Source organism: Elaeis guineensis, chromosome 1, assembly GCF_000442705.2.
Source record: "Elaeis guineensis isolate ETL-2024a chromosome 1, EG11, whole genome shotgun sequence".
NCBI lineage: Eukaryota > Viridiplantae > Streptophyta > Magnoliopsida > Arecales > Arecaceae > Elaeis > Elaeis guineensis.
Genome location: NC_025993.2, coordinates 16,860,615 through 16,883,372, shown reverse-complemented (window position 1 = coordinate 16,883,372; position 22,758 = coordinate 16,860,615). Strand labels below are relative to the sequence as shown.

Genomic DNA, 22,758 nt, shown 5'->3' with positions numbered 1-22,758 from the left:
CTATGAAAGTAGAACTTCATAAACACATGGTACATATCTAAACGAAACTAAAAGATCAAAAATCCAAAAACATCCATCAGGAAAGAGAAGTGAGCCAACACGTGGCTATGAACAAATGGACAAGCTAACAAAAGATCTATAAGATACTTGTCATGAAGAAGATTTATTTAAATAAACAGAAACAGAACCAAGCAAGCTTTTAAATCCCATAAGATGGGGTTGTCCCGGTTTCCCATAGAACAGAACGCACCACCATCCTGCCTAATCCCAATACTTAAGACAAGGGATATCCCAAGACATGCCAATCAGAACGACAATAGAGCAACGGTCCTATCCCAACATATGGGATGATACCCGGTCCCAATGTCTTGCAAGGACCCAAATCCTTCGAATCAAGTAACAAACACTGCTTTAACGAGTTCCAAATGCATGCAGTAATAATGCACAATGTGTGTGTGAGAGAGAGAGAGCACTACCTGATCTTCAAGGAAATCAGAATTATCATTAGTGACCCAAAAGAAACAAAAATCATTTGATGGTAAGCAGTTGTCCGCTGGCTTCAAACTATGCGCTCAAACTCCAGCCATCACTATGCAAAAAAAGAATAAAGACGATGAACACTGTTATTAAAAATTTTTTACTTCCCAATTTAACCAAGAATATAGGGAGATGATGAGGCAGATCAATTCTAACGGATTGTCAAAATCTGAAGTCTGCTGATATGAATTTGTGATGATGGAAGATTTCACGATGACTACATCAAAGATGACTCTTCATTTTCCCCACCTTACGATACCATACAAATGTAAGTGACATGCATTTTGCTCAGTAGCAGCTGACACAAGAAAATACTGATGCATAGCATTACAAGTTTCTGGAAGCTCAGGGCGAGCTCCAGGCCATCATTGTCTTGTGTGAGGGAAATCAAACATCTTCCAAGAAAAAGAAAACAGACAGCTATAACAAGTAGCATTTCAAATGAATGTTCATTATAACAGCTCAACATTAACTGTTACACAAAAATTATACATTTATGTTAGTGATTGACAATCAAAGCATGTTATTCAGACACAGCAAAAAGACCACCTGCTCTTTTCAGGAGTAATGTACTGTAACTTGAGGAAGAAAAAAAAAAGGATGTATAAATAATCTCCAACAACAGATGGAGGCTTTAGCTGACAGGAAAATCTAGGGAAAAATAATATCAATGGAAAAAAAAATGAATCCAAATATCAGCTACTCTCAAAATGGTCACAAGCTCTTCTCTGATGATGCAATGATGGCCCAAAAAAACAAGCATATCCAGGCCCAAGTATGAATTAAATGGCCTACTCTAGATCAGAGCTTGAACACCAAGTTGCTGCATTTCTCGTAATTTCCACACAGGGTAATAAGCTCCCTCTCCAAGCTCCTCGACGTCCATTTGCTGCATAGCCCAAGCATAATATATAGTATGGATTGTATCCTGTAGAAAAAACACCAAATAATTTGATTCAGAAGGAAAAGATTTCATCATTTGTAAGATCATTAGAACCCATGCTAGAGATGGCAAATAGATCAATGACTGGATCAGTATACACCAATTTCTAAAATCCACCATCAAGCCAATAATCTGAGAAAAAGAATTAAGAATCATCAGGCAATCTTTTCATTAGACACTACATCCATTCTCATGAATTTTAACAAATCATTTAAGCTTATCCATATTATCATAAGCCCACAATCTCATTCCTCCCCTTCAACATATGTTGGTGCCCCTGTTGTTTCCTAGCCCTGACCAAATCTTCATCCTGCATCCCGTTGCTACATTGGTCTTTGCTCTATCAGTTTATGCAACTCATCCAAGCAAATATATTCACAAGTGAAATTTAGCTAATAAGATAAAAGGAAAAGGTTGCATACTGCTAATCTTATGAAGACAGGGTAGTTCTCATTACTATGGTACTTGTGTCAACTTGTCAGATCCATTATGCTTTAAACATGTTAGGTTTTGAAGGCACAGGAACTAGGTTTGACAATTATGACTGACTTTCTATAATGCATCTATGAAGCAATGCAAAACTTTCGATTCGCAACAGTAAGGTTTGGTTTAAAAAGCAAATAACAAAGGGCTTTCTGGAGTCCATCTAGAAGAGACCACCACCAACACAGCAAAACTGAATAACCCAAAATAATAAGAAACCTATAATCCTAAATAGGTGGAAAAAGAAACACAACCAAAAACAATGAAATCTATCCTAAGGATGTCAATAGAAAGGGAAGAACAATGAACATGGATGCATATGACGTTATGGTAAAAAATAGGCAAGCACATCTGGATGGAGAAAGAGAAGGGGTTAAGAAACCTTTCCGTGTAAGGCAAAATCACTGCACTTGACAGGGGGCAAGCAAAGATGAGGTCGTGAAGGGGCTAGAAGGAAACCAAGCCAACCCCAGCGCAGTTGAAGACGAAAGGAACAGAAATAGTGTGGGAGAGAGAAGGAAAAAAATAATAGAACAGTAAAAGTAGGAGAAAGATGGGCAGCTTGAGCTCTATATCCATGAAGTGGGGAGGGAGGGGGGGCTGAAATCTATGTAAGGACAATTTGCGAGACATGACCTACCGTCTACCTTTGGATCCCCATAGACGAGCCTTAGGTCACCTAATCAGTCCCTTACCATCCTATGGTCTAAAAAGAATGTAGTTTACAGTAAATCTCACTTGTGTATAATGTGTCTATGTAAGTAACCTTGCAGCTGTCACGTGACAATACAAGAGGGACACAAACAACATCTACGAAATCAATCTCTGTATACCCAAAAAAAAAAAAGGATTAAAAAAAAAAGCAGAAGACATGGAAAACTTAGGCAGAAGAGAGTCCACAGATATCCAAGAACCAAACAACATACGTATAATATTCCCGCAGAAGTTCTATTCCTCATTTAAGTACTTTAGGATACACAAAAAATGGTACCAAAATTGCAATTGTACGAGCAAGGATTTCCATATATGTAGGACATGCTCATGTGCATAAACACAGAAGAAATGTTTGTATGTGCAAAGAATGGTTTGAAGTTCATTTAAATGTGTTACATATAGTTCATGAAAATCCCACAAAAATTAACTTCATATCCATATAAATAAGCTGGCTTTTGTCATACTGCAGTATGAACTATCTGAAGAGAATATTTCATGGTGCAGGAGGAATGCAAAAGGAAAGCTTTTTTGTTCCTACGATGAGGATCCAAAATAAAGCTTCCTCATATTTTTAACATGAGTGAAGAATACCATATATTAAACTGTGGTGTACAAAGTAGAAGACCTGTCTGCAATAGTTCTCAGAACTAGTATCAGGATTTCAGAACATGGATCAACACGACATAACCCTTTAGCACACTAGATTCAAGCCCATCTCTTTTACTTACTGCTAAATACCCCCCTTATCCAGAGGTATGTATAGACCAACATCATGTGAACAAGTGTGAGCAAAAAGGAAAATTACTCATTTGTAAGTCTTATATTCCACTTTTTACTTTATTATCTTGAGAAATTGTAAATCAGAGATTTTATGTTCTGTTGTTGGGACCTTCATAAAAAAATCATGAGATATGAAACGTGTGGCTGGACTTGATAAATTCAAACATACTAAATGTATCTCCTAACAGTAATACTGATACATAGGTATAGCAATATATTATAAAGAAACGGTTAAACATCTAAAGTTTACAAGGAAATAGAAGATCACTGAAACGAATCACATAAGGAGATATGCCCCCTCAAATAGGCAAAAGGAGTGCAGCCTCTTCCAAATTACTTCATATACAACATAATTTTTTCTTTATTACCACAGAACTATTAAGATTTAAATATTCCACTCTTTTTGCTTTCAAAGGCTGAATCTGTACCAAAGACTATCAGGGAACCCTCAAAGATATCATTCATATCCAATAAGAACTATACTCACAAGTTTCCATGGTGGTTTTTAATTTCTTGTTCTTGATTATTGATGCTCTGAGTCAAACAGTGAACTTAGTTGATGCGAAAACTTAAAAACAGAATTCCAGAGGTCCGATGGAATGTTTGTTAATAGATTTGATTAAATCCGAAACTAATAAATCTAATCTCTTGAAAAAAACCATTAGCAATATAAGAATATATAGATTTGATTAGGAAAGCAAGATATGTGTGCTCAAAATGGTAGAAGAAAGATATTAACACTTTGGAGAGATTTTATGCTTTTTCAAGCTTTGTAACTAAAAGGAATAAAAGACATATTTTCTGAACCTCCTTGAGCATTGCGGTGGATGCAAGCAAGCACTCTCATAAAGCCCATGTTTTACTAGATGTTCAATATACAAGGTACTTTTGATCTGGTTTGAAGTTAGTTGTACAGACAGTATACAATCTCAGCACATGAAGATAAGCATGTGAAATGAATGAATGATAATAGATGCAGCTTATCTCAATCTTCAACACTTAATTTATTTTACCTTCCCTCCAGCAGTTATTGATCCCTGTCTATCACGCACACAGTAGATCTGCTGCGTTTGAAACTGCAATTCAAATTGAACGAAAAACAGCTCAACAACCAAGGAAAGGGTTCCCAATGTCAGTTATGATTTTCCAAATAGAAGCATGCGAAGAAATTTTAACAACTAATTAGTGCAACAAAGTTATGCAGAATTCTTACAGCTACGATTATAATGGGAGTAGATCCCATCATTTTGATTTCTCTAACATCAACCTCAGAAATATGTAGAATCTGCAGCAGCATCAAACAGAAAAAAGAATCAGACTGGCATGTAGTACTCCATGGTAGTAGGGCCTGACAAAGTTGTCAGATTTATAACTAGAATGTAACTTCCAACCATTGTGACATCAACAAGATCTGATCAGAAAGTAAATTTGGAGCTTTAAAAACTCATAATTCTGCAAAATTTGTGAAGAAAAACAAAAGAGTTGGAGTCTTTTTGATTTTTTTTTTATTTTATTTGCAATGTAGCATGGAAAAAGAGGGCTCAACAGTATCTAGGAAAATTACAAAAAAATCATAAAACATTCTCAAATTAACTACAAATTGTGAAATTATGTTTCTTTGCTAGGCTAAATTATACTCAAGAAAAAGCATGAATGAAAAGTTCAAGTTTGTGAATTATTCAAGAACATTGCAACAAATTAGAGACTTATATGACTAGGTTCCGACCATAAACGAGAAAATGAAGGACATCCAACATCTTATTATATCTTTTATACATTTCTAAAATGAAGGCTCAGCTTGTGCGAAGTTCTCCATTCACAACATGGACGCCAGTGTTAACAACACCAATATAAATATGCTCACTCATTAAAGTTCATTGCTTCATATGCAAAATATATCAATGATGCCAGTATTAATATGCCCGGTCATCCTTAAAGTTTATTGCTTAATGTGACAGAAATTTGGCTATTGAAGCCTTCTATTTATTATAATTTGTTCCAATGTTACGTTGCATTCAAAAACAGTTGAAAAACAGAGACAAAAAAACCATACCCATGCACTGCCAGGGCCAATATTAACGACAGGAGTTTCTGGTCGGCCATATTAAAGTTCATTGCTTAAAGTGCAAGAAAATTTTGGCTATTGAAACCTTCTATTTATCAAAACTTATTACATTGTTATATTGCATTTCAATAACAGTTAAAAAAGGAGGGGGGGGGATCATAACCCGCACATCGCATGGGTTATATACCATTTGATTATTGAAATTGAGCTCTAATGCCAGTCTCTAACTTAAAAGTGTAAAATAAGGAGAAAATGCAACGTACATGTGAATGGTCACAATCCAGCTAAGGATGAGCACCTTACAATTTGTACTGTTCTCAGATGCACCATATCACCATATCACATGACAAGCTCAATGCATACACAAATGTGATATATCAAATGTAAAACCTCATTTATTACAAAATCTTCCTTCATTTACAGTTAATCAAAGACCACAACCAATTAATAGTCAAAGCTCACAGTGCTACAGATCTTCATAAAACCAAGAGAACTTCTTGGTAGAGTTGGTCTAAGAATATGAGTGTACAGATATATATGATGAAAAATGTCGCCAATAATACTATTATTTTCACAAAATACATTATGGACTTCAACAAAGATGGTAAAGACAAAACTGAAGTGTTGACCAACAAGATAACCGGGCATGTCAGCATCATTATGAGCTTTAAACTCGAGAAAAGGATAGTGGATGATAAGCAAGCAATGGCAAAATGCTCTGCGGACAAAGCACAAGGCACCACCTGATTGGCTCTGACATGATATGCATGTGCAATGCATGAGATAGTGACATGGATATGATAATAAATAAGAGACAATCTGTAGGATCCTCAAGAGGCTTGTCACTAGCAGAAAGAAGCTTAAATAACATTTTCTTGCACTAACAGAAGTGCACTAGACAAGTATAGGCACCACAATCATATGTCAATCATTGTCAAAGCAACAATTATCATACAAAATACAACAACAGGAGGCTGGGGAGATTAAGGAGACCATTGTTCATCTCAATCAAAACGTATGCTCAAATATGAAACGGTAGAAAATTCAATAACTTCTTAATATTATCAACATGCAGAAAAATTATGATGCTGAAGACCCACCATGTAAAGGATGAACAAGTTCTGCAGTACACTAGTGTTCTCGCAGTAATCTACTAACAAGTGAACTAATAACCTTATAGCACAACAAGCATAGGGTCATGAAATGGAATCTCCTCTTAATGATGGCTGGAAAAAATATAATATTAAAAATGCCTTAACCGCATGCTTACTCTATATCATGCCAATAGAAATAGATAAATACCTGGTTTTCCTAGCCACTGTCCAAAAAAAGGCATGAGTATGTGCAATTACACATATGGGACAAATTCATCTTTACTAAGAAACCATAGTATATTATTTTTCTTCAAGCTTTTTAGTCTCAGTACCATACCCTATATACAACTCACATGAACAGATTAGGTCAGTAAGGTACAGTCCTGTATAGACACATGGTACACTGTTGGAGTCAAAACAGTAGCTGTACCATGCTCCTATAAGGGCATACTAAGCCCTTGTATCATACCAGTATTCTACCAGGTCAGTATAATATGCTGCGTCATACTGGTAAGTGCATGTCAGTACTGCAAATACTGATATTCTTGATTATACTATCAATAACTTGAACACATCACAGTTATAAAACCCAGGGTAGACCAGCCAGCACAACCAAAAAACCGCTGAACTGGACCCCAAGCCAGCCTGGTTCCCCAAAAAGACCGAAGATATAGTCAAACCATCTAAAAAAATTGCCATCCTAGCCAGTTTTAGGAAAAACGGTGAACCAAGCAATTCACTGGAAACTAGCCAGTTTTCTCTTTCAATCAAAGGACCATTTTGCCCCTGATTTTTAAATTCAATTCTTCTTTAAATCAGGAGCATTTACATATTTTCATATTAATAAAATTAAAATAGAAAAAAAGCCTAATTCAACCCTCATCTAGCCCGATCCCCTTTCCTATCTTCTCTACACGCTGTCTGATGGCTCCTCTCTCTCCAATGATCCTGTGACGATATGGTGGCAGATGTTGGTGGTTTCTCAGGCAGCCTTCCCTCTCTTTCTCCCAATCTATGTTCATCGCTCCCTCTCTACCACCCCTCTCCATTTCCTTCCTCTCTCCTTGTTCCCCTCCTCAGCCTCCCTTGCCTGGTGCCTAGAAACAGAGGCTTGCTTGGCACCCCCCCCCGCCCCCCCCCCACCCGCCAACCCCCCTCTCCATCCCTCCTCTTGACCGCCCCTGTGGATGTGGCCTGCAATCATGGCTGACAACAAGCAGCACAGGCCATATGCCATTCCCCCCTTCCCTCTTTGCTTTGATATCCCTTTCCCTCTTCTTCCTTCTTCCTCCTTGATATGTTCATATAATTGATATCTTTGTAATATTATAATTAATGTGTAATATTTTATATTTTTACAAAAAAAATAAATGATGAATAGTATTTTATATTTATGATTCAATTAAAGGTACGGTGCATTATCTAGATATAATATTTATATATCTATTTATCTTTTTTCTTTAAAAACATCAATGATTATTTTTTGAGCAAAACAGCATTAATCTTATGAATTGCTAATATTGTATGATAAAATATGATAATTATGTTATTTGGAACTTGGGATATCATACAAGGTATAATGAAATATAACCTATTGATGAAAAATTCGAAGTTTTAGTTATTATATAATTTTTTAGTATTTTTACAATTTCCATAAGTTTTAAAATAATCCAAGCCAACTAGTTTGACCCAACAGCCGGACCACTCAACAAGTGACTCGTCCTCTTGGTTGGATCTGGGTTTAATAACAATGGGACATATATTAGAACTAAAACACAAGTACCCTTGTGGATTTTCCTATATGTGGTCTTTTCTTTGGTTTCCTAATTTATTCTAGAAATTTATATGCCACTCTCTTTGGTGCTCAATTTTCATCACAAACAACAGGCATAACCATGAATATCTAGAGATTTATATGCCACTCTCTTTGGTGCCAATTTTCATCACAACCACAACAGGCATAACCATGAATATCAAGCCTTGTCCTCAAGTATCTAGGTCTATTCATGGTTTCATATGCCTTTTACCACCGGCATCAACCTTTTTAATCCAGGCTTGTTGCCCATTCTTCAATCAGAAAAAAAAAGAGCATAAAATCAGCTATATTACATGGATCATTCATCAAAAAGCAAGATCAAATTGGCATCTTAAACACAATTTTTTTGAATTACATATAAATAATTTCCGACTCATCCTTACTACCTTGTTATCAAAAAACATGCCCTGGCTCTCATAAGCCATGTGCTCTCCTTTACACCGTTCAATCACTTCATGGCTACAATACTTTTTCAAAGTTTCCACATCAGCCTGCACATCACAACATGTTGCTTATGCACCATTTTCAGAAAATCAAAATCAAAGGCACAACTAATAATCAAGGTGCTCACATAAACAGCTTGCAGATATGAATGGTAAGAAAATGAGTTAAACATATCAATTTTGAATTAATGATGAAAATTACTTTGAAGTATGCAATCAAAACAGGCCTGATCATTTCCTGAACTTCAGCTACAAAATCTGGCAGAGAAAAAGATCTGCAACATGCAGAGTTTCACAGAGAATCAACACTTCAGTAAAAAATATTTTATAAGTTAACTGATAGTAGTTTATAAACAGTTTGTATCTTACGGGTCCCGACGTCGAATTTCCTTGAAACATAAAGCAGACGCATTTTCTCCAAAAACAGTTTCATTCAAGCTGCAAATATTTAACTAAACACATAAATATTGTGTGTTTCTACCCCAGAGATTTTAACAAGAGAACATAGCCAAAAAAGAAAAGTTAACAATATTATATGCCATAGAGTTAAATATTTGTGAAAGTAAGATATTTCTTACATTTTCTAGACTTAACCTCTGATTTTAAAATAATCCAAAGCCTCCATAAAAGGTCTTGAAAACCCTGTCATATAGGAGAAATTATTGGTTAGCACGGTTCTACCATGTGTACCTTGGACCATCCAATAACAAGCCAGCACATCATCTATTATCGAAAAAAGGTGCACTGTTATCTAAGCTTCATTAAAAATTTTAAATGAAAAAAGTTTCACTGTTAACTACAATTGGCCAGCCGACAATTTTTACTATTTTGAATGGGAGAAGTTAATTTTCTTGGATAGTGTGCTGGCTTGTTATTGGATGGTCCAAGGTACACGTGGTAGAACTGTTCTAACCAATAGTTTCTCATCATATAGGTCTGACAAACTACCATATGGTCCAACTCTCTACTAGCATTTCGTCTAATAGAAATAGATGAAGGGTCTACTAGAAGTAAAGCAAACAAAGGGGTCAAATTCTCACCAGGTTCAGCCATATCCCAATTTTAAACAACTGTTGTTGGAGATGGAAATGCATGTGAGAGAAAGATGGATGCATGTGATCACTCTCTTCAAACTAAGATTCAAAAAATATTAAAATATGAACACCTACTTTTCCCATGCTAGCAAGCATGTGGATGCAGTTTCCCATACTCATAAAGTGATGGAGAAGTGAGATTAGACATGCAAAAAAAATAAATTAAATTAAATTAAATTACATGGCATGCTAGTTGAGCCATAAATCCTTCTCCTTTACATATAGAGATGTTCGTAACAATGCACAAGCAACTCATGTAACCCTTCCCTCCAGACCCTTCATCTACAGAAGCACAAGACAACCAATCATTGAGGATGCAAATACATCCTCAACCATACAGTCAAGCTGACCAAATAGCCAGGTTAAGTTAAATCAAAAAGATGACCAATTAAGTGACATGACATTCTGTTCCTCTGGGTCTGTGAATTTGGTCAGTGGACGCAATGCCGTTCTACTCAGAATCAATCCACGACTGACCCAGGATATCCTCTCCCTTTCCTTAACTTACTGCAGTTAAATGCTGATAAGTGGTGAAAATGACAATGGTCAGTTGTAGGCAAGAAGAACACAATGGCAATGAGCAGTTGGTCAGAGAATTTTTTAAAAAATATTTTAAAAATCGAAGTATCATTCTGTATGAAAACTACAATGCTGCAGAAAACGATGATTCAAGTTCTTTTGGGAATTAGAGAAGTGGCCCTGAAGCAGACATAAAAATAAAATTCATGGGACCAACTTGCTTTGGTGGTAAAAATATCTAATACTACCTCTTCAGCAGAGATGCACAATTAAGAGTTTGACAGAAATCAACAACACCACATCCAAGTCCTTCAATATGTGACACTAATCCTTATGCCAAGACCAAAAAGTACCAAACAATGAAGGGTGAAAAGTAAAAGTAGTAACAATGATTTATGCATAAATTTAAAAGAAGAGATGTTTTATAGTACTCCTGAATCTTGTGGACAACAGGATTATCACTGGTCTCCCATCGCTCTCGCACATCCTCTGCAATCTGTCAACAAAAGATGAAAGCTTCAGAATATCATAAAAAATCCTATTAATCATGTCAGAATCAATGCAGAGTAGAAAAATATTCACAATCAGAAAACACACACACATATACATATATAACGAGATTCCCACCTCATTACCCATATCCACAACAGGTCGGCTGAAGCCACTCACTCGCTTAAAAATAGGATGATCTTCCATCTGAGAAGACAAATGTACTTAAAAACAACATATTACTGCAAAGCAAATGGAGAAGATTTCATGAATGCTTGATCTACCTTCTTCTTGAATGCTTCCCACTTCTCACCTAAGAGTGATTTTTTAGATGGCACAACAACAATATCAGTTCTTGTACTTGTTGGTCCAGAAGTTGCAGAAGCAGATGCATACTGCATTCGCTTTTTCCTTGTCTGGTTAGAACTTAGCTCATCTTTTACTATATCATATCCTTTCTTTGCTAAGTTTGAGATTTTTGCTTCCTTCAATTTCTCAAACGCCACAGAAACTCTTGGAGAAGCAGATGAAAGTGTTGATCTGAACCTGCTATATAGTGTGTCGGCTTGTCCGGATGATTCTTTACAATTGTCAGCCTTAAAATTTTGAAATTTCTCCTCTCCAGGTGGGGTATTGCTTCCATCACTTGCTGCTGAAGTTTTTGTTGAATTGCATGTAGATTCTGAAGGTTCTTGTTTTCCAAGCCCAAAGGTCTCTTTGACCTAAACAGACGATTGAAAAAGAAAGCATCTAACTGAAGGGCTAAAAGAAAAGCTACCATAGGCATACTACAGAAAGAAATAGCATCATGATTACCTCTTCTTTAGCTGCTGACAACTTCTCTTTCATACTTGCAGAAACCTAAAAAAAAGAAGTAAAATGGTTTCCACAATAAGCAAATCTAAAAAATGAACAGACAAGATACAGAACATAAAAGTTGCTCTAGAAGCAGAGCCCCGGTTTGAATAAGTCATTGTCTCAAACTCATTGTTTTTTCGTTCTCTCCAGAATCCTAAAAACAATCCTTTTGGTGTTTATTTAAATTGACTTATGTTCCAAGCTACCAAATTTTGGGTGAAAGAAAATACTTAGGACAGGTATGCTGATAGAGAAAAGGATTCAAGTGAAAGTTTGAAGTTTACACAGCCACACTGATTACACACTCAATTGAAGTAAAATATAGCCACCAAGAACCATCATATTTGATGAAAACATGGCATTTTTTTCACTAACAGCCCCAAAAATCACTTTTACTTGATGTATGCCTATTTACAAGAACAAGCAGAAATTACAATTTTTTTGAACTTGCAGGTTTTAACATAAAAAAAATGCTTTCGGATGAGACTGAAAGGCCACCTTAAGAAAATAAAAAACCCATGTGTCATAAGCACAAAGAACTAGAAAGAAATCCTTCACTCGTGAAATTATAAGGGCTCTGTTATCCATGACACAAACAATTAAATAAACTAAGTACCAACAAAATCATAGAACAATTAAAGATTGGAATTTCATAAATCAAATAAAGCATGCACGGGCAAGCAATTTATGCAATAGCTTCAGATTCATTTTTCCATCATGACTCAACCAAATTCACAATGCTTTATGTATAAAAACAAGTTATAATTAAGTAGCTAATTGACAGATGGATTTCAAAATACTGTCAAAAAAGAAAACGCCTGCAGAGGGAAAGAACAAGAAAAAAGATCTTCAAGGCTTTAATACAAAAGGTCTTCAACTCAACCTTCTTTGATGTTACTTCAGCTTCCGACAAAGCATCATCCATGCTCTTATACAACTTCTCTGAGGTCTTTTTTGTTCTGCATAGCCAGTTCACCCATATCATCTAATCAGCTCCTTTTGAAACATCTGTAACCCTTTGACATACGATGCATGTCTCAACCTATTACTAGAAAAGCAAAATGCAACAGATAGACAAGGATTTCGATCTAAACTGACCTTACTTTAAAATCTTCCTTCACCACCCCTATTTTCTCATTTAGCTCCTTTACAGATTGTTGGAATTCTGGATTGCTGTCAAAAATTCAAACAAGTGAATTTTTCCCAAAAAACAAGGAAGCATCAAAAATCTCAGATAGCATACTTGTATGAAAGAAAATGGTTTGGGGGAAAAAATTGTCTTCTACAGATAATGTAGATGCAAAAGAAAGCAAATAGCCTCCTTTAATGCCGACATTAAAAGTTAGTCATGTTCCCCTCATGTTAAAAGATAACACATCATAAAATTACAGACTGAAAAATGGTAGAACTATTATAGCATAAAATAACAAAAATAAGCAAAGACAAAATATTCTAGATACTGAAGCTTTAATTGCAACTTGTAATAGGAAGCAAATTTAATATAAGAAGCAAAATCCACAGATAATCTGGAGTATAATGGCTCTGCAACTTCTACCTCCACAAAACTCTTTAATAGAAGTTCTTCCATTAAGCAATTCACATAGTTGCAACTTGGTAAAGTTGTATTTAAGAAAGACAACATGATGCCTTGATCTTCCACACCAGCTGACTTATTTCCATGCCCTCATTGATAATGAACTAAGAAAGAGTAGCATGATAATCTTCTTTAATTATCAAAGCATAGCATCTATTGGCTATTAACTTTATTCAGGGCCTCATGGCAATTTATTTCCTATAAATTTGGATTTCATATACCTCAATTTTGTGCTACAGATGTTCAGGAACCACCTTTCCTCACTAACTCGAACTAGCATTTAACCTTTGCCTGATCTCAGCATTATACTGTCAAGAACAGTCTGAATCACCTTTCGTGAGGCAGATAAAACAGGTAGAGTCGACAATAAGTTGATGGTCATTCTAGAAAGCAGGTGCTAAAAATCAAAATACCTCACCTGTGCTGACCGGTAACCACAGTACATACAAAACCAGCAAAGAACCAGTACCTAGCACCTCCTAGGGAACAAAATGTGGGCAAACTGGCTGGAACTACCCAGAACTGGCCCCTTATTGACCCATACAGCTCCACACCAAGCTTAGAGATATTTTTGCATTTTTTAATAATTCAAGTCCTGCCAACCAGTACCCTGTGACCATGCATTGCGTAGTATATCGTCCAGCAACCAAGCTGGCCTGTACTCTAATTTTAAGAACTTGGCTGAAAGGATTATTTAAAAAGCCTCCAATAATGAAGTGAGTTTGCTTCGAGACAATCAATAAATTCAACACATCAAAATCTCTTTAGAAAGTGTTTTAAGTTAGAGCTACATTTTAACCGTATAATGAACACGAATTATTTGTGTCATCCAAGTCATGTCTTTCAATTCCCAATTCAGGTTAACACATTAGCAAATCATTTTGTCGAAATATTCTGGATATCATAAATCTTGATATTCATCACTCTGTCACTTTGTAAATTGGAGTACAAAATTGACTATGCCATGCACCACTCCCTCTATAAGACCAACAGCCCCAACATTAGTATGAAGATATGCCATCCTCCTATTATCTTACTTTTTGTGTATGTTATTTTCCTAATGGATCTGCAGCAAGAACAAACCTCTCATGAACTACCGATTGAACATTACTCTCATTATCTCCAACAAAGAATTGATTTTGAAACCAGTTTGTATGCTATTCCACTATGCATAAACCACTAACTTCTCTGTTTTACAAGGTGAAGTCATAAACCATTAATAATTGCAATAACATGCATTTGGTACCACAATAAGCTACCAGGTAAATCATATGAATAGCTAAATTTTTTCTTCCACTAGTAACGATTGTAACAGATAGTTAATTTTGTCTCTTATAGTCCCATTATTTGATTAATTTTAATCTCTGCATTTCTAATAGTTAAAACAATTTTAATCTGTGTGTGTTTGGGGGGGGGTGTGCGCACACATACATAATACATATATATACATATATAAATGCATATTCTTCTTTCATTCATTATACATTATTATTGTAGTGAGCTCCAAAGTAGTGCATCCCATAAAAAAGGGAGTGTCCCTATCTAATCAACAAAGATACATCAACTATCTCAATATACTAGTTTATAAATTACTTCCATCTTTATAGTACAGCCCTTATTCAACAAAGAGTTAGCAAAAGCTATCTGGATATTTCAATCATTAGAATTTCTAAGGCACCAACAGTTTCGGACAGCTGGATGCTGCTCATTATAACACTCCACGGAACTCAAAAATGTTCTCAACTATTCTGCTACAAAAAAAATGTTCATCCAGAGTATCCACAAATCTTCTAGTCGAGCACCATATATATTTCCATTCTTTCCTTTTAGTTTTATAGCGGCATGGATGTAAGTTTTCCTCAATAAAAAGTGATATTTCAGGATTTTTTGAAATTAAATATCCAAAACTTGGGGATTCCTAGACACCTGGCATAGGGTAACACTAGGCTTAGCATAAAATGCCTCCAAGATTTTGAAATCAGAGACCTATTATATTTGTTAATTTAAGCGAAGTCTAAATAAGTAAAATACTAACTAATAATGAATAACTAATGATACAGCATTAGCACATTTGCCCCACATTTCACCTAATGCCCACAACATCATATTCAAGCACCTATATCATGCATAAGAAAACTGAGAGAGAGACAGGTAATATGCAATGGTAGAATAAAGGTAGTCGTACTTGTATTGGTTGGAAACTAGTAAAATTCGAAACCTATACATATTATCCAATGGTGACACATGGTATGGTAGTTGGTGTTGGCATACCAAAGGTGAGACCAACTACAATGTGTCAATAAGATATGAAATATTGAGAGACTATTAAACAAGGATCATCAATTCGAAACCGGACCCTATGCCAGTCAGGCAATGGTACGAATCAGTACACTTTCATACCGGACCGTACCAGGTCCGAACCGATACAGAAATGAGGGATGAGAGAGAGAGAGAGAGAGAGAGAGAAGAGAGGGAGGAAGGGAGGGGGAGAGAAGGAAAAGGAGGCTGGCGGTGGCCACCAAAGAGCCGTAGAGGCCCTCAAAGGGCTGTCAAGGCCTCCCGAGCTTCGCAATCTTCTATGAGAGGAAATGAGAAGAGAGAGAGATAGAGACGGAGGGGAAGGAAGGGAAAAGGAATAAGGGAAAGACAGCGTGGAGGCCGCTGTATGGCCACCGTGGCCATCGAAATGGCCCAAAACTACCCACGACCACCACGGGTCCATCCCTATTTCGTCATATTTTTAAAAAATACAATAAACCCATTACCAATTTCACTGTTTATCGTGTTTTTTAAAAAACATGAGAAAACAAGGACTTCACCCCTGTTTGACACCCGCAGCAGCCATGGGTGGTTTTGGGCCGTCCTCCGGCTTCCTCGCCTCCTTCTCCTCACCCTGCTTCTCTCCCTTCCCCCTCTCTCTATCTCTCTCTCTTCGCATCTTGTGGAGGACTGCAGAGCCCCAAAGACCCCGGTGGGCCATTGTTAGCCGCAGCCAGCCTTTTCCCTTCCTTGCCTCCCCTCCTCTATCTTCCTCTCTTTCCTTCTCCATCCATTTTCATTGGCATTCCAAATCAATTGTCCGAGCCGCACCAGTTAGCCATTGGTATGGTTTGACAAGCCCCAAACCGGATTTGGGGCAGTTTGGCGAGCCATGCTACCAAGTATTGATTCTTTGTTGATATTATATGATCCACTTGGTGTAGGCTGCTATGAACCAGTGCTTCAAGTCTTGGTAGTATTGAAGTTTTAGTGACATATTGCGATAGACCAAAATCTCCCACATCTTAATTTCAAGGGTTATTATGAATGGAACATTCTAATGTTTGGGTAGTTTTTCAGCCATACACTGTCGGCTTGCTTAAATTAATAATTAATAATAAAATACAGAATATGATTATTTAGGAGTTGCATCTTTAAAAAAAGTCCATGATAATGGAATATAAAAAATGACAATATGATGAATATCATAACATTAATGATTTTATTTTGCTCGTGAACTTTAATGATATATTCAATAACAGTGAAAAAAGGTTTAATTGGAACTAGGGCAAAAGCATCAAGAAGTGCTGGAGCAAGAGCAAGGACCCAGCTAGAAGATTTCAACTAAAAAGATCCAATTACCCAGCTCAAGTGGAACACCATCATAGTCAATGGCAGCATCAAAATTTCCTATGAGGAACTGATAAGTATCTACAAGGAGGAAACATATATTTTGTTCTTAATGGTTACATTCAAAAGTAATTTCAATAAAACTTATGATTTTTTTTGAATAAATCAACCATGGTTAGTCACACTGCCTGTTCTGCCAATACAAGGCATGCTATACCATACCAAGAGAAAATTGATACAAAACTCGACTTCGAGTCAGTACAAGCCTGATACCAAGGCGTACCGAGGCACGTACCAACTTGTATTGAGGCGTACCGAGATAAAAATTGAGAAAAATAGTTAGAGAGCTATTTCCGTATGGGTGCATATTGTACCGTACCACACCAGAAGATACCGATATGGTACGTGGTACGGCGACTGCAGAAATTGAAATCAACTAAAGCAACCAAAAAACGAAAAAGAAAAAGATAGCATGACACTGATTAGAAGGAAATTAATTCTTTGTGACACTAGATCGCTTTAATGGTTTCATATGCCAATTATGTATCAGGCCAGTGCCAATACTTAGCATGGGTCAGCAAGGAACCTATTTAACTCCTTTTTTTATATATATATTTTAGATTGGAAAAGACTTTTAAATCTTTCTTTTCTTTTGTCCCAAGAAAATGCAACACATGTGCTTGCACGACACAAAATGTACCATACCAACAAATGAGTAGCACCAGCACTTAAAACCCTGATCACATTTAATACCAAATCCAATGTCACGAACATAAATCATGACTTCAATGCAGCAGCCAATCTTATATTTATACCCAGACCTAACCCCATTAGGCATGATCAGTTTGTTTCTTGTATGGTTCAACTATAGCTAGTTCTCTCAGGCATCTGATCTAGCAACACCCACACATCACTTAAAACTACTTTTTCCAACCCAATAGCTTCATTCTAAAAGACTACATCAAGTTGTTCCACAGCTTCAGATTGCTCTTAGCCATTTCATCAAACATCTCATATGCATCTTAAATTCAAAATTCTCAAACCACCACTCATTAGACTATAAAAGACATGATCCCACTAAGAAATTTTATCAAATAAATGGAGATCAATAAATTCAGTCCCACTCTGCCCCATGATTGATTAATCCCTTTTTTTTTTTTTTTTACTTTTCATTTCTGACTTTTGCTCGCAAACCTGGCATCCTAACTGCAAGATTCTTTTCCATCAACAAGGGGCATCAAGTAATAGACTCAATGGAGTCTAATGAGTGCTTTATTTAAGGTTTTCGCTGAAACTGAGAACTTGTCTAAAGGATCCCTATAAATGTTTGATCACCTCACAAAATATATTTTATTACAGGGAATAACACTCATCCATTTTAAAGGTCTGTCACATCATAAGCATGAAGCCATTTACATGTTCTTGCATTGTACTAGATGCATGACAAGATTTATGGTGAAGGGAAGCACACGAGAGACATAGGATGAGATCCTAACCTTTTTTTACATTATCATTTGATTGTGATCTAATTCCAACTCCACAAACATATACAGAGGGAGCAAAACATTTCATGAATTAAGCAAGACCACACCAACTCACTCCCTCAACCCCTCCCAAAAAAAGGAAAAAAAATACTTTAGGACTCCACCATAACTGATTATCATAGCCTATGGTGATTTTATTGACTTGCCATTAAGAAAATTAAAATTTAAGAAATTACAATACCTCAAATTCCTCAAATTAGTTGAATAAGATAATTGTTCCATCCAAGGTTTGCTGAACCGGTACCGCCGGCCGTTGAATAAGATAATTGTTCCATCCAAGGTTTGCTGAACCGGTACCGCCGGCCGTTTCGGCCGGCCAGTGGTACGGTTCGGTATCGTTTCATACCGTACCGAACCGACGATCTGAACTGGAAGAAAAAAGAGAGAAATAGAGAGAGAGAAAGAGGAAGAAAAAAAAGAGGGAGGGGAAAGAGCTGGCGGGGCCACCGGATGGCCTCCAACTGGCCGCCGTGGCCGTCGGAGGGCGCCGTCCACGCACGCGGCGCCGCAAGCGTGAAACAGGGGCATCGCCCCTGTTTCGCAAGTTTTTTTAAAAATATGGTTTTAAGTGAAGTCGGCAAACGATTTGCCAGCTTCACGATTTTTGTTTTTTTTAAAAAAATTCTTAAGTCGGCAACTCAGTTGCCGACTTCATAAGTTTAAAATAAAAAAAAAAAGAAAAAATTGAAACAGACGTCGTCTGTTTCGAAAAAGAAGAAGGGGGCGGAGCTGCGGAGGGGCTGTCGGTGTCGGCTCGTCGGCCACCGGGAGCCTCGCAACGGAGGCACCGTCTGTTCGGTAGGTTCCCCGCCCCCCTCCGAGCGCTCTCTCTCTCTTTTTTGCTCTCTTGAAAGCCCTATCGGGCGATACGGGGCTTGGAAGCCCTCCGACGGCCGCAGCCGGCCACCACCGGCCTCCGACGGCTCCCACCTCCCTCCTTTCCCTCCCCTCTCTCTCTCTTTCTCACTTTCCATTCTCTATTCTTCGGTACCGCCGGTGTACTGATTTTACCGGCCGAATCGTGCCAGTTCCCCTCCGGTCCGGTACGAGATGGGGTGTACCGGCCGGTTCTGCACGGTATGGCAAACCTTGGTTCCATCTCATGATGACATCTCAAAAATCTCTTCTACGGAACTAAGAACTTTTAGAAGGCAATAAGGTTTTGAAGGTCCACCACACTTAATTGATCAAGCATCCACTCTACCTTCAGAACCCCCACCCCCTCAAAACAAGAAATAAAATATTGAGTTCCAGCAGGTCCATACCAAGATACTACAAATCATCAACACAATCAAGCACTGTAATAGCAATAACAAGATTTCAAGTATTGTTATAATGAGAAATACTAAGCTAATAAACAAGAAATCATTTAACATAAACAAGAATTAAGCTAATTTGTACTGCAAACTTTTGACCTAAAGGATGCACCAAAGCATTCATTAATGCATTTGCCTGTGGATCAGAGCTAAAAATACACTGATACTTCTAAGAACCAGCCAACAAGCCTTGATTCATTAAAGTTAGTACAATCTTCGATCCACTTTCAATCTGAAGTCAACCATTCAAAATGACGAAAAAAATCCTAGCAAAGGCAGCTATAGTCATGGGAGAGGCAGGTCATTGAACGTTAAAGGCCAATAGATGGGTAGGATATCATGATATATGCAATTCCAAATATAAATAACATTAACAGCAAGAACTTTCCTTCACTTAATTCTGAAATTAAAGTAAATCTAAGAAAGACATGGTGCAAAAGATCATTTAGGAAAATATTGCATCGGAATACTAATTTTTATAAAGACTCTTCAAACAATAACAAATAAATATAAACAGGCTATTAAAGTTTGTTTTGGAATATTAAAAATATGGACACCTATCACCTAAAGGATTATCGAGAAAATATGTAAAATCAGCTAAATCATTTGCAAATAACGACTATATCTTTGAAGAACAACAAATAGCAATAGAAAAATAAATTAAAGCTTTTAAAAAATATGATTTATTTACTTTAAGCATGTTTTCCTTAAAGGAACAAAGCCATTGAAATAAATTATGAACAAACCTTTAATAAGAGCTATTTGGAGCTACTTTCTCCATATAGCATAGCCTTCAATGCTATATAACTCATATAAAAGAAATTTTGAAATGGTAAAAACAACAAGACCTTTTAGCTTCTCCTTTCAATTGCTTTGAGAACTCATTGAAGACACTAAATTGACGAGCCCTTAAATTTCCATGTACCATGGCCGGTCGACAATGCATATTTGCCACCTAACCAACAAAAATGATACTGATGTAAGCAGATAAAGTTATGACCAAGAATTTATCTTTGGACAAATCCAAACTACAAAAATGAATAAGCATAATAAATAACAATTTATTTTTACATTTATAATTAATAAGTTCTACAAAGAATTAGTACAAAAAAGCATTATTACCTCTTCCATCTACTGTAATGAATAATGGAAGCAAGACAATAGAGTCATAACAAAAAAAGGACAGGACTTGTTGCCTATTCCTTTTCATATTCCCTTCTTTAACCAGATATGTATTAACAAATAAGAATTAAAAGCATCCAGTTTTTGTCCCACTAAGAGGACCTGCTATTCATATAGAGCATACACAATGCTATGTCTCCAGAGGTTAATGTTGATGGTATGTGGCACGGTACCATGATTTGAAGAGGATGACGCTTGGTAACATGATTTTGATTGACCAAGAGAGAAAAACCATTATATAACAATAATTTTCAAGAGTATAAAACAAGGTGGCAGCCTTAAAACATATTCTTATAAATGTAGCCACCAAGAACAACCATATTTGAGAAAAACATGGCAGCAGCTCCAAAAATCAATTTTACTTTATGTATGCCTGTTTACAAGCAGAAATTACAATTTTTGGGAACTTGCAGGGTTTTAACTAAATAAATGCTTTCCGATGAGATTGAAAGACCAACTTAAGAAAATAAAAAACCCATATTTTATAAGCACAAAGAACTGGAAGGAAATCCTTCACTTGTAAAATTATATGGGCTCTGTTATCCATGATGCAAACAATTAAATAAACTAAGTGGAACAGTTAAAGGTTTGGAATTTTAAAATCAAATAAACATGCACAGGGAATCAATTAACGCAATAGCATCAGATTCATTTTTTTCATCGTGACCCAACCAAATTTACAAATCAGGTTATGTATAAAAAGACATTGTAATTACGTGGCCCCTGCAGAGGGAGAGAACGAGAAAAATTCAATCCATATCTGAGAGCAAAGGAAGAAATTTCGACTAAAACTTACATATCTCAGAGCTGACTGCGTGGAAGGCCGCCTCATGGCCCGGAAAAGCGCAGAGGTCGCCATGTATGGAGAAGAAAACAAGCAAGAGACTGGGGGTTTTGGGCGAAGTGAGCTCCAGAAGAGAGAAATCAATCCCGACGTACTCGGCTTGCGCCCCACGCCATCCCCTTCTTCCTACGGCAACGATTAGGGTGCCGTCGGCCGCCGACTTCTTCCTAACCGGAGAGTATAAGAGAGGGAGAGAGCTTCAGCCGCTTCGCTTCGGGGAAGAGAGAGAAAGGAAGCGAGAAGGTTTGGAAGACGCGACAGGGAGAGAGCTTCCGCCGCTTCGCTTCGGGGAAGAGAGAGAAAGGGAGCGAGAAGGTTTCGAAGACGCGAATGGTTTGCGTTAGGGATTTATAGCATCCTTGCGATTTTAGAGGGGGGCGGATGCTGGATCTTTTAATAGCCGGTTCATTGACCGGTTTGGTTTGGATTGATACACTCAAGGCTCGATGGTCCAGCTCATGGGATGCACGGTTAAACGACAGAGATCCCATGAACAACGGTTGGATGGCAGAGAACCATGAAATGGAAATTCTGTAGCCCAAGAAGAATCCTTTCGATAAAAAATCCCGACCCTACAAAATATCATGCTTCTACGAAGATTAAGCTCTCAAAACCTCGAGGAACCAACTCGCACAGAACTAACCTAAGAAATCCCTCCACCTCTCAGATGTCCTCCTTCCCCACTGATCTCCGAGAAAGAAAATGAAATGAACAAAAAAAAAAAAAAAAGACAACGTATATCAATCCATGTGGAGAAAGCTTAAGCCTTCCGATCTTTTTCTGTTGATTTTTCCTATATATTTATATATAAGAGTCTAAACGGGATAAATATAT

The 22,758-nt window shown here is 37.0% G+C and overlaps 1 protein-coding gene across 2 annotated transcripts; it reads right to left on the bottom strand.

The window, feature by feature from the left end:
• Nucleotides 1-967: 967 nt before the first annotated feature.
• LOC105037978 (mitochondrial import inner membrane translocase subunit TIM44-2) lies at nt 968-22,279 on the bottom strand. Of its 2 annotated transcripts, XM_010913623.4 has the most exons (14): nt 21,877-22,279; nt 20,747-20,853; nt 12,934-13,008; nt 12,719-12,794; nt 11,794-11,838; nt 11,262-11,699; nt 11,116-11,184; nt 10,920-10,984; nt 9,245-9,313; nt 9,078-9,150; nt 8,819-8,923; nt 4,671-4,742; nt 4,471-4,533; nt 968-1,465 (listed from the first exon to the last, which is right to left on the bottom strand). In XM_010913623.4, the coding sequence occupies exons 1-14, from the start codon at nt 21,937-21,939 to the stop codon at nt 1,334-1,336; spliced, it is 1,452 nt and encodes a 483-aa protein (XP_010911925.1). In that variant the 5' UTR covers nt 21,940-22,279; the 3' UTR covers nt 968-1,333. The 2 variants fall into 2 exon arrangements, with proteins under 2 accessions (XP_010911925.1, XP_073107121.1); XM_073251020.1 differs by lacking the exons at nt 20,747-20,853; nt 21,877-22,279 and having other exon boundaries at nt 12,719-12,851; nt 12,934-13,000.
• Nucleotides 22,280-22,758: the final 479 nt, after the last annotated feature.